The sequence below is a fragment of the Morone saxatilis genome, unplaced genomic scaffold (genome assembly GCF_004916995.1).
Source record: "Morone saxatilis isolate NCDOM2014 unplaced genomic scaffold, NCSU_SB_2.0 Contig17, whole genome shotgun sequence".
In the NCBI taxonomy this organism is placed as follows: Eukaryota; Metazoa; Chordata; class Actinopteri; family Moronidae; genus Morone; species Morone saxatilis.
The window spans coordinates 25,625,200-25,638,104 of NW_023339729.1; the positions used below are offsets into that span (position 1 = coordinate 25,625,200).

The 12,905-nt window shown below is 39.2% G+C and overlaps 1 protein-coding gene across 1 annotated transcript; it reads right to left on the reverse strand.

The window, feature by feature from the left end:
* Window positions 1-7,558: 7,558 nt before the first annotated feature.
* On the reverse strand, window positions 7,559-11,894 carry ndufaf5 (NADH:ubiquinone oxidoreductase complex assembly factor 5). The gene is made up of 10 exons (XM_035659695.1): window positions 11,534-11,894; window positions 11,065-11,105; window positions 10,935-10,988; window positions 10,806-10,863; window positions 9,939-10,042; window positions 9,753-9,792; window positions 8,942-9,139; window positions 8,613-8,673; window positions 8,415-8,498; window positions 7,559-7,627 (listed from the first exon to the last, which is right to left on the reverse strand). The coding sequence occupies exons 1-10, from the start codon at window positions 11,771-11,773 to the stop codon at window positions 7,572-7,574; spliced, it is 936 nt and encodes a 311-aa protein (XP_035515588.1). The 5' UTR covers window positions 11,774-11,894; the 3' UTR covers window positions 7,559-7,571.
* Window positions 11,895-12,905: the final 1,011 nt, after the last annotated feature.

Here is a 12,905-nt window from a genome sequence, read left to right on the forward strand (position 1 = left end):
TTTTAATCGACGATTCCAATGGAGGTTCTGCATGAGGGTTTTATTCAGAATACAATGAGAGTTAAATCAGCAACTATCCAATGAAGGAAATGAGCTCCATGAAAACACTTAAAGAGCGTTAAAATCTGCAGATTGTTTATGGAAGTTCTGACCTCATTTTCGTTCATAAAAGACAAATAAACTTAAGACTTAAATTAGCAGTTTTCAATGGCAAGTTTTTTAAAGGTGACAGACAATATGGAATTAACTTCAGACTTGGATATTTAGAAAAATCCATTCAGAAAAAAGACGTTACAGTTGAACATTAAAAGTACTAAATTAGCAGTTGACTGGACTGAATTAGATTCTCAATCCAGAACAAAGACTTACTGGAGATGTCTTTTTTCTTTTATTCCTTTAAATATGGAATTAAAGAGAGATTTGTTATTTTTGTATGAATTATATTTGTATCTTACATCTCCAATTAAAAAAAGTTAACTAAAGTGAAAAAGGAATAAGGAACTCCATGGAGGTTGATTTTGTTTATGTTTTTAAATAGATTTTTTTAAAGGTGACAAACCTTCAGAATGAGCGTTAAAGCAGCAACAATTCAATAGAAGTTCACACTTTGGTGTTAGATAAAGAAAATAAAACTCCATTCAGAAGAAAACCTCAATAAATAAAAGAAAAATACACTCTGAGATACAGCAGTAAGTAAATTAGCAAATTTCCAAAGGAAGTTCTGAATTAGATTCTTTTATCAGGAAACAAAAATAAGCTCTTTACACAAGGAAAGACTTATGAGAGTTAAACAGATCCAACCGAGGTTCTGATTTTATGCTAAATTAAAGAGAGAGAGCCTTCTTACAAGGCCCCCAAAGACATATGAGATTTAACTCAGTAATAAAATTTACACGAATCAACAGTTTTAATCCCATTTGAACCACACATCGTTGTCCAGCAGAGAATTCACCGCTCACACACACACACACACACACTTGAAGCGCTCTATTGTCGACCTGCTTCAGCATCAAAGAGCAACTTTAGGAAAACATAATTTTCAAATTTGTCCACATTAGTGAGAGCACAGCCTGAGAAGAGCAGCAGCAGCTGGACGAAACTGAGCGTAAAATGCTAACTGTGTGTGTGTGTGTGTGTGTGTGGTGTGTGTGTGTTGTTGGTGTGTGTGTATGTGTGTGTGGTAGTGAAATGCAGGCTGGTGTGGGTTCAGGCTGTGGTAATGTGTGTGTGTGTGTGTGTTGTTGTGTGTGTGTGTGTGTGGTTTGTGTGTGTGTGTGGGTGTGTGTGTGTGGAATGAAATGAGAGGCAGACAGATTGAATGAGAGCTGAATGAGTCTGTTAACAAACACTAATGTGTCTCACAGAACCAGAACTTCCATTAGAGAAACATGAATTTAAGGTCTAAAACCAAACTAAAACACATAAAGTTAAAGAATCTCACCATTACACCGTTAAAGTAAAAAAGTATGTTGCGACACCAGTTTGTACATTGATATTTTAGGCCCCTTTCCGGGTGAGCACCATTATTAACAGGATATAAAAGGTAGGTAAAAATCAGGATTTCTGCCTCTTTATTTACAAAACCAACTGTGTATATATATATATTATATATACATATATAATATATATATATATACATATATATATGTGTACATATATATACCAGAAAGACTTATTGAGTGTTAAATCGCAGATTCCAGGTGAGTTCTGACTTTGAATATCCATGTTTGGAGCTTTATGTTCTCCAATGTGGACCAAATGCAGAACCTCTATTGGAAATCTGCTGATTTAACGCTGCCAGGTGTTTCTTCTCTATTACATTCATTCATCACAAATTCAAGCCAGAACTTCCCCTGGAAATTGTTTTAATTTAAGTCTTCTAATTAAAGTGTGAATGAAGTTTGAATGAATGATTAATTAAGAAAATAAGCTCCTTTACAGAAAATAACGATGATGAGACTTAAATTCAGCAATTTCCAGGTGAAGTCTGGACTTGGATTTCGATAATTAAGAAAATAACTTCATACACAGAAACACGGCTTCACATTAATGTCTTGCCATCGTCACATGTTACACTGTCACATACATGGTTACACTGTCACATATCATGTTCAGCTGTCCACATACTTTTGGCCACATAGTGTTATTGAACTGAGAAAGAGAGGCGTTATCAGTCTGTTAATAGCTCAGTGACGTTAGTGGAGCTGCAGTTAACAGAGTAATAATAGTACTTAAGCAGGTTGTGTGTCTGTGTGTGTGTGTGTTGTGTCTGTGGTGTTGTGGTCCTGGTGTGTATGTGTTACACCCCCCCCCCCCCCCCCACACACACAACACACACACACACACATCACTCGGAGATCAGTTTGGTCTGACATGTTGGGACCCTGTAGGAGCTGGCTGCAGGCCTCCTGTGTGCAGACGTGTGCTGCTGTTGTCGGTCTGCGTTTTGTCCTGTGTGTGTGGTGTGTGTGTGTGTTGTGTGTGTGTGTGTTGTGTGATGTGCAAGTAATATCAGGTTTCTGACCAGCGCTGAGCAGAAAAACAAACAGTGGAAATGAAAAACTGTGATTAGTTTTGTGAAAATGTATAAAGTGTTTGTAAAACAAACAGCAGAATATGAGAGACGAGAGTTCTGTGGTGTGTGCTGTGTGGTGTGTGTGTGTGTGGAGGTTCTGTGTGTGACAGACATCAATTGATAAAATTGCCGGCGACTTCCTGTGTTTGTATTTGACACTCACACACACAACACAACACACACACACACCAGTTGTCAGTCAGTGGGTCCTGGAGGAATCTAGAAACCACTTACTGTCAAGATAATCAATAAAACCTTAACATGACGTTGAATGGATGAATCAATCAGCTTTGATCTATCGATTGGTGTCAGCTCTGATCACACCTGGCTGCTCACAGCTGCACACATTGATCATTCCTCTGATCAGATCACACTTTATTGATCTGGGCACGCTGGGGAGGAAGGACCAAAGAGCAGAGCTGGTCGTTAACGTGGTCTTCATCAGATCATCAGAAATCAGTCTGTTTCTACCGAGATCTATTTAGAGGTTAATCAGCAGTTTCTAAAGGCAAGTTCTGATTGGATTCTAACAATTACAACTAGGACAGACCTGAATGTTACGATTATTGTTTCTTGTTTACTTTTTATCTGGAAATAAATCCAATTAATAATATTGATCAATGTGTTCACTCCACTCTTCTCTTGTTGTTGTCCACATTGATCCTGTCAGTTAATGTTAGTGTCCTCTGTTCCCTGGCACCCGACGAGAGCTGTGCCCTGTCCAGGCAGCCACACCACACACACAGTACACCACACACACACACCCACACACCACACACACGACACACCACACAGTAACACACCACACACACACACCACACACACACCAGACATAAAACAGACGACAGCGACAGATTGTCTCAGGGTGAGAGGTTAAATAAAGGTCACATGTCAGACAGAGACTGTGTGTGTGTGTGTGTGTGTGTGTGTGTGTGTGTGTGTGTGTCCTCAGGCTGTGTGCAGAACAAAGCAGGTGTTGAAGGTTTGAATCCCAGCTGGGAGACCGAGGTCAGAGGTCACTTCCTCTATCACTCTGTCACTCCATTCTTCTTCTTCTCTTGTTTCCTCTGATCGCTACAGTCCGTGAAACCACTTCCTGTTCCTGTATTCAGGCGACACCATGGCAACCGAATCATCCACAACACTAAATCATTTTATAAAAAAATAAAAAGTTTTATTTTCTTATGTGTGTTTCTGCTGCTGAAGAAAGAAAAGGTTAGCCTAGCTCCATTAAAGGTACAGAACAATAATAATAAACACAGGTCACCAAAGGAAGGGTCCGCTGTTTGAGGCAATTTAGCTGCTGTGATGTGGTATTATATTTAAGAATACATATTTAATAATATATATTTAATAATATATATTTATATTTAGTTTTATTTTTCTCTGGAAGAAAACTGATGGATTAAAACTTTAAATCCGTTTCTGGAGCTCAGATTTCTGTCAGAAACTGGAATCAGTGTTACATTCAGTGTCTGCTGCAGTGTCCTACTTTAATGTCTCCTCCCTCACTCTGCTGCTGAGAGTGTGTGTGTGTGTCTGAGTGTGTGAGTGTGTGTGTGTCTGAATGTGAAAGACGGCAGCTTGTTTCTAAGAAAGAGGAAGTTAAAGCAGCAGAGTCCAAACAGAAGGGAGTCTATTTCAGTCCGGATGTGTCAGTGTGGATAACGATGAATAAAAACCACCAGATCAGCTTTAATAAGAACAAAAAAAAGTCCCACAGAGAAAACAGAAGTGTCAGAAATATAATCTGACTGTTCCTAATAAAGACAGGTTGAGTTCAGTGATTGAAGCAAATAAAAGCCTGGATTATCACGTCCAGTTACTTTCAAAATAAAGCTTATTTAGTTAATGCTGTGAAACGGTTGCAGTTTGGTTCGGGCACAGAAACTGCTGGATTAGGAAAAGGATGTAAATTAACTCACATACTTTACTTAAAACAGAGGTCTGCTGGTCTAAAGTCATGTGTTTGTTTGAGGGATCCATCCCACGGCCTCCTTATGTTCCCTCTTTATTCGACATCACCTGACTCTGATCCTGACGGTCCAGAACTGAGCCCAGAGGGAAACCCACAGCGTTGTATTTGGGACTGACCCTTTAAAAAGAGGAGGGAAGGAACGCATCATCCTTCAGTTTATCACAAACATCCAAAATCACCAAATATGGAAATACGTGCTGTAAAAGGAGGGAAAATATATTTGATTTAAGTACAAGCAACTCATTTATTGTTAAGGAAGGTTAAATTAAGTTAATTCAACCTAAAACTCGAAAGTAAATTAATCTCATATGCAGCATTTCTCCAAACTTATTTAACAGAATTTATTTGAATAATGTAAATGCTTTTTCTTACTACTTAAATTTAATTTATTCAGTTTTCTTCCAGTGAAAGTTAATTATAACATAAATGGTGAAAGAGGTTGAATGAAGTCTGGTTACTGGAAACAACCTGTGACGGCACTCACCTGTCACTCAAAGAGACCACGCCCCCTTAATTATACATAACTTGAATTATCTGCAGGTGTTTGTGGACAAATAATAAACAGTAATATACTATAATTTAATATATAATATAATATAATAATATACTTCTATCACCAGACTCCCTTAAAGAAACTGTTTATTGAGTTAAAATAAAATGTTCCTTTATTGATCCCTGTAGGATAAATTTAGATTTAGCTCATGTACAAATTTATTCAAATCATTAAATGAATCTTAATTAATCTAGCTAAAGTATAAAATGTCTGATTTCGTTCTTTGTAGAACATTGTGATGAAATTACAGGACAAAATAAAATAATTCATTAAAACTTAACATACAAACTTCCTGGAGGGACTTTAATTTTGTATTTCTGCCATGAATTTCTATTTTTGAATAATGTGTTAACTTACTCTTCCTGTATGATTTGTGCAGGAGGGTGACTCATCATTAACTTTTAAAAGGATACTGCCGTAACTACTGAAGGATGGCCGCCCAACATCATTCAGACCAGAAAATACCAGAAATATATCAGAAATATATTTTTTAATATAGTTAATGACATAGAAACATGAAAAACAACAACACAACAACAGATTCAGCTTATGAAAGCAAGTATTTACAGTATTTACAGTATTTACAGTAATATCTGATCCACAATCCTTCAGTGGAGCCTCAGACTCTCTGATAGTGTGACAGATGATTCACCAGCACTTCCTGTCTGTGGTGGATTCTGGGAGAGATAGTACACACACTCCTCTCTGCTGCCTCCTTCACTCTTTAGCTTTAGTACAGATTATTATTATTATTATTATTATTATTATTATTATTATTATTATTATTATTGGTGTAATATGAACTTCAGCTGCTCCTCAGTCACAGTTCAGCCTCTCCTTTATCTTTTGAGCAGAATCATTAAAACGGCCACAAACACCAACGCAGCACACACCCCGAAAACAACAGCTACCTTCCAGGAGTCTGAAGGTTGTTGGTTCTCTGGCTCTGAATCACCGGCTGCTGTTACCCCCTTCTGTCCCGGTCCAAGGCCAGAACCCGGGCCAGTGATTGTGGGTGGGACTGGTACGTTTCCAGCATTCACCACTGTCACATTGGGATCTGGTTTCACTCTCAGATATACTGGACTTCTATTACACATATACATTCTTTCATCATCTAGTGTAACATGTTTGATTTGCAGAGAGTTATCTGGCAGAGAAACAAAGCGTTTGTCAGATGTTTCCACTTTGCCATTTCTGACAAAAATCACCGGTTTACCATCTCCTAAGAGGTTGGTCCATGTTACATCTCCCGTCTTATGAGGACAGGGCAGTGTAGCCACAGAGTTCAGCAGCACAGTAACTAGGATGGGACTGCCTGTAAAGTAAAAAGGCAGCGATCAGTAACAGATTGAAGGTCGGTTTCTTTGCTTCAGACTGTGTTAAACTGCCTTCACACGATAAGAGATTAACTATTAATCCTTCAGTTCATCACAAACATTCAACGCATCAGGACTTACAGGAAGTGTAACTAAAGTAATATATATATAAATATATAATAAGAATCAAAAATAAAGACGTTCTCACCGGCGGAGCTGAGACAGAAACGTCCAGCGAGGAGAACGAAGAGATAAAACAACATGTCTGCAGCCTGGGAACCTTCAGTGTCACTGACGGAGGAAGTTATGAGCATTAACACTGTGGTTGGAAACACTTAGTGCTGTTACTGTAGATAACCTCTGCCACAACCACTAACTGCATGTTCACTGGAAACAAACACTAACAATGCTGTTAACTGTGGAAGGAAGCTTAAAATAATTATTTATATATATTAATATATATATAAATTAATTTAGGATGAGTCTTCTTTCTATATCTGATGCTGCAGAGCAACAAACTGAGTTCATCTGTGGGAACATGAGTCAGCATTCAATATTCAATCACCCCGCCCTCTCACACACACACACACACACACACACACACAGACTAACATACACACACACACACACAGACAGACTAACATACACACACACACACACACACACACACACACACACACACAGAAACAATGTTCTCATGAAGCTGTTTTTTTTAAATTGCTCAACTTTAATCCAGAAAAATAAAGTACCAACACTTCTACTTTAGTTAAATAAAATATATATTATGTACAGGTGTTCTCGTCGGGGCTCTGAATTGCCTGCTATGACTTGTTTGTGTTGCCGGCTGGCGATCTTTGATAAATCCCCGAACGACGCCGTGGCCGAGCCCTCGCTTCGCTGGTTTGGCGCTGAAAAAAAAAACCACAACAATGTTTAAAAGGATTCAACCAATTTTGTATAAAATGTCTCCTGAACGTGATGAAGAGCAACAGGCAGAGACACCCACACCGTGGTATAAACTGCTGCATCATTCACACAATGAACTTTATTTACCCTTAAAACGCTCCTGATTAACAGGAGATAATAAAAGAAACGCCCCAACTGAACGCCGTCTCACCTGTGACTCCATGAGGCTTCCAGCCCCAATCATGAGAGGATCTCGAAAGGTGCGGGGATGGACCGTACTCCGCTCCCGTACATCTCTGAAACAGACATGATACACTGCAGTAAAAGAACTGGTCCATGTTTCATCTTAAGACCCTCCACACTGTATAACTAAAATATATGTTGTTGGTTTTTAAAGTTACGTTATTTAAGGTTTAAAAGCTGAACACTGAAAACACTAATGTATCATAAAAAACCCATTAAGTTTTTCTTGCGAATGAGTTGTTTAAAACATAAAATAAACCTAATACAGCTTTCCTTCTGCTCTCTTTTGCAAGCTACATAGGACAACCATTGGAGAGACCATACCTCACCAGCATCATCAAATAATCAAAAATCACATACACAGTTTCTACACAAGTAAATGGGGTCTAAACACCCACATAGTTCCACCCACTCCTGATCCCCAAACCCTTTGGTTGTTTGTTGTGTGTGAGTGTGTGAGTGGGTGCTGTGGTGTCTGTTGTGTGTGTCTCTGTTGTGTGTTGTGTGAGTGTTGTGTTGGTGTGTGTCTGTGTGATGTTGTGTGTGATGTTGTGTGTGTGTTGTCTGTTGTGTTGTGTGTGTTGGATGTGTGTGTGAATGTGTTGTGTGTGTGGGTGGTTGTGTTGTGATGAAAGACTGCAGCTTGTTTGTAAGAAAGAGGAAGTTAAAGTTAAAGAGTTTAAACAGAAATGATGTGTCAGTGTGGATAAATAATGATCAAATATAATCTGACTGCTGCACCAAAATAAGGAATAAAGGGAGTTCTGGACCAGGTGTGGACCAGGTGTGGACCAGGTGTGGACCAGGTGTGGACCAGGTGTGGACCAGGTGTGTCTTTACCTTTATAAATAGCAGCTGCTGCTAATATGGTGTCTCTGTGCAGAAGTGACCTTCTGTTCCAGGCACAGTTACTCTCACCCATACCTGCACACAAACACAGATTATAGATTGTATAGATTATAAATTATAGATTATATAGATTAATGTAAGATTTTAATGTGAAACATTACAATAAAGTGCAATTAAAACTGTTTCTACCTTGTAAATCAGTCATAACCTCAGTGATTCCTGGATAGTGAACCTGAACCTCATCAATGTCCTGAAACAGACAGACAGACAGACAGACAGACAGACAGACAGACAGACAGAGAGAGAGAGACAGACAGACAGACAGACAGATTAATTTGAGCATTGAGGTTGTAACTGGTTATAAACAGTCTCAGTCTAATATTAAAGTCTCTTTATGACCCACATGAACAAACAGCCACCGGGTCAAACAATAAGGCTCACTACCACTACCGTCCACAGGGGTCGCCACAATCAACACAAAATAACAGTTCCCTGTATGTTTGGTTGGTGTTTCTCACCACGGTGAGCATGGTGAAGCCGGCCCGGCCCAGCAGGTTGCCCAGGTCGGTGACGGCGGTGTAGGGGGAGACGTGGGGGGAGAATCCTCCCTCCCTCTCGGTCTCTGCGAGCTGGAGGGAACACCGCAGCTCGTACAGGGTCTCCCCGCCCACCATCGCCCCGATGAACACGCCGTCCGGCTTCAGCACCTGGTGGATCTGAGCAGAGGAGGAGACCGTCAGAGAACATAGGAAACCAGTTACAGCGTTATAGCTCGTGTTAAAGGTCCAGTCACATTTAAACCACTAGTTCCCAACTTCTTGATTTTAAGGGGTGTAAGAAAACTTATCCAGAAGAAATATATATCCAGTAGGTCGATATCTCAACATTTTGTTCCCTTCTGTGTTCATTTCAAAGTTTAGATTTTTATTTAAGATAAACTCTGAAGACCTGAACCCTCTGAGCCTTCAGTCTCTGATCAACAGCCTCGTCCTGAGTTAGAAAACAACCAAAGAGCTGAGAGAACAAAGAGAAGGAAACACTGAATCTGCCACAACAGAAGCCTGCTGAGTCTGTTCGAGTGTTAAAAATAATACAAATACACAATAAAGTTCCTAAAGATATCAGGAAAACTCATCTCTGATGGAAATAATCTGCTCAAAACTCAAAATCTACCTGCAGTTATTGTGTTCACTGTTTGTTGTTCTCTGCTGTTAATAAAACCTGTCACTTCATTTTAATAACAGAGGAAAGTCTGACCTCCAGTGGAAGATCATCACAATCACAGATATAAACTCATTCACAGTTCATTGAACAGAAAGGTTTGCTCACCTGTTTGAGAGCTCCAGGGAGGTCGTTAATCCAGTGCAGGCTGACAGAACACACAGATCCAATGATTTAGAGAAGATAAAGAAGTGGAAATACGTCACATTTAAACTTATCTTATTGAAACCGCCTTTAAATTCCTCCTCAGATCCTCTTTAATGTTTATATATTCCACATACTCTGATGACTCACCTCAGGCTGCTCACCACCAGGTCGAAGGTGTTCTCTTTGAACGGCAGAAACTCTTCGTCAGCGAGGACGCACCGAGTCGGGATCTCGCTCTTCCTCCTCTGCTTCTGGAGGTCAGAGGTCAACAGTGTATCAGTGAGTTCAGCATCCTTCACCCTGACCGTACGCCACGATTCATTCGTCTTCACGTTAAAGGTTCAGTACGTAACTGTACATATTTTAAGTGATATTACTACGACGGAGTATTAGGGCCATACTAAGAGGACAAATAAATAAATACAATTTTGGAAATTACGAGAATAAAGTCGTAATATTGCGAAAAACCAGACAGTTCCTCGTCCACAAAGGAAGCAATTTCGTTCGTTTCGTTGTCGTTTGCACAATCGTTCCAAAGTCCTGATACTGATAATAATTTGATGCTGATGTGACAAAAGATTAAGAATTTCCTTATTCGTGACACTGATACTAAAGTATAACTTCACATGACGCTCAACATTCCTCATTTTAACGCAGACTGCTCTTTCTTATAAGAGTTCTCATTATATTACGACTTTATTCTAGTAATTTTGAAAACAATAAACGTTTTTCTCTTCGTCTGGCCCTAATACTCCGTCGTAATATTACAACCCTTAGAACGTGATTAATATATAAAATAACACATAAAGTGCTTCAGAATCTCACATACGGAAACTTTTACATTTAAAAAATCCTTTAAAAAGAATAAATCCAGTTAATCCTGTTTCAGAGCAGACACCTTCAGTTCACTTTATCAGATATGGAAACAATAATTACAGTGCAGGAGGCTTGTTCAGAGTCTTAATAAAGAATAAACTTTATTAGACATTATTAACGGACAGATGAAGAACTCACCAGAGTTTCCTCGGAGCCGTCGGTGAGAAACAAACGCTCGACCACCTCCTGAAACAGACGGTTAGTTAGTGTGATTGATCAGTGTGATTGATCAGTGTGTAACAGATGATACGGCGTAACTGGATTCAGTGTATCCGTATGTGACCTTTGCCCCCACCGAGGTCCAGAGCCAGAGGGAACGTCCTGAGGAGGCGGGAGGAGGGACGACGTTAGAGAGGAAGCAGACAGAGACAGTAAATGTGTTCAATAAGAAACTCACCTCGCAATGTCATAGACCCGATCTGCCACTCGACTGCCAACCTGCAAGCAATCAATCAATCAATCAATCAATCAATCAATCAATCAATCCTGCAGAAGCCAAACTAGCAGCTGGATGTCCTGATTCTTCTCTGTGTGTTTACTCTCTCATTGTTTTAAAAATAAAACTGTAAAATGTTTATAAAATATCAGCCAGAGGAAACAATCAGTTCAGATTTAATCAATAATTATTAATCATTTTTAATGTTATTTTCAGATATTTATATATATTATATATATTTATATATATTTATAAAACACATATTAATGTTTCCTGTTTATATTTATGTTCTGTACAGAAGCTTAACAACAGTAGAAGCATTAGCTCTGTTTGATATATTATTATTAATATCACAGCAGTATTGATCATTTAATATAAATATTGATCAGGGATCAGCAGTGGGTTATAGTGTGCAGGGTCGGGCTCCCACCTCGTCCCTCAGGTAGTCGTACTGGTGTCCGTCCTGAAGAGAGGAGGCCCAGTTCTTCTGCCTCTTCTTCATCTCCCTGTTGAACACGTTCATGGTTCCGGACCCGGACCCGAACCCGGACCCGGACCCGGACCCGGACAGCCCTCTGCGGGGTCCGGACCTGGACAGGATCCGGCTCCAGGAGGCTGCCGGAGCGGAGCCGGATCCCCGCAGGACTCTGAGACACAGTCCGCTGCTCATGGTGCCGCTCGGACCGGATTACAGACAGAAACAGAACCAGAACCAGAACCGGAGCAGCTTCCGGGTCCCGTTCCTGTCCTCCACTGTCTGACCTCCGCGAGGAGGAGGCGGGAAAACACGGAGCTGGATCCTACTGGATCACTGGAAACTGTGGAACCGGATCAGAGTCTGGAACTGGACTAACAACTGAATATTATTATTATTATATTCTGTTTTATAATATTTATTAATATATTATATTATATTATATTATATTATTTTATTATATATAGTATATATACGTTCAATATAACAGCAGTGTAATGAATAAATACTAATAAATAAATAATAAATACTGCGTTTTTATATGTGTTTTTTTATGTAACATCAAACTGATCTAATAACAAGTCAAAAACATAAAACAGTCACAAAACGGTCCGAAATTTGCTTAACAAATGATTTTACTAATTAATAACGATGATTTCTTTTCTGCCATTAAACTAATATATTAATTGTTTAATCATAAAATACCAACAATAATAAAAACAAGTTAGAAACACAAACCAGAGTTGAACGACATTAAGATATTAGACTCATTAAAATATTAGATTAGATAGAATCAGTGCATATCTAACAAAATACGGTTTTATATTAATTAATTAATGTATTAGACTTGAGACTTATTACGACTGTTAGTTAATCAATTTATAAATTAAATGATTAAAAACAAAAAAAGAATAAATTTAAATAAATTAAATACGTGTAATGATCGTTTATTGATTAATAACTGGTTTTATTTTGGCAGTCATCCTAAATGCTTCCTGTAACCGTAGTTCGCGTTTTTCTCCGTTTGTCCCACTCGGCTCGCCTTACCACAAAAGGGGCGGGAAGAGAGAAAGGTCACGGGAGAGTTGCATGCTGGGAAAACACGTGTATCAGAAGAGCGGGGAGGTATCGATACACTTTTATTGATTACTGATTATTAGAAACGTTGTTTTAAGCTCGTTTTCACACGCGCTCACCGGCACGCGCTCACTGCTGTTTACCGTTAACCGCCGTCTGGTTTCCCGCCGTTTCTGCTTCTTCTTCACTATTCCGACATTTTGTTTACATGCGCAGATTCACAGCTGAGAGTGAGACAGTTACTGACAGA

Excerpts from the sequence above, each read along its gene's own strand:
- ndufaf5 (XM_035659695.1), bottom strand. The coding sequence starts at position 11,773 with ATGAGCAGCGGACTGTGTCTCAGAGTCCTGCGGGGATCCGGCTCCGCT. Across the intron at positions 11,106-11,533 it reads ACGACTACCTGAGGGACGAG|GTTGGCAGTCGAGTGGCAGA; the intron begins GTGGGAGCCCGA and ends GATTGCTTGCAG. Across the intron at positions 9,793-9,938 it reads CTGGTGGTGAGCAGCCTGAG|CCTGCACTGGATTAACGACC; the intron begins GTGAGTCATCAG and ends GTGTTCTGTCAG.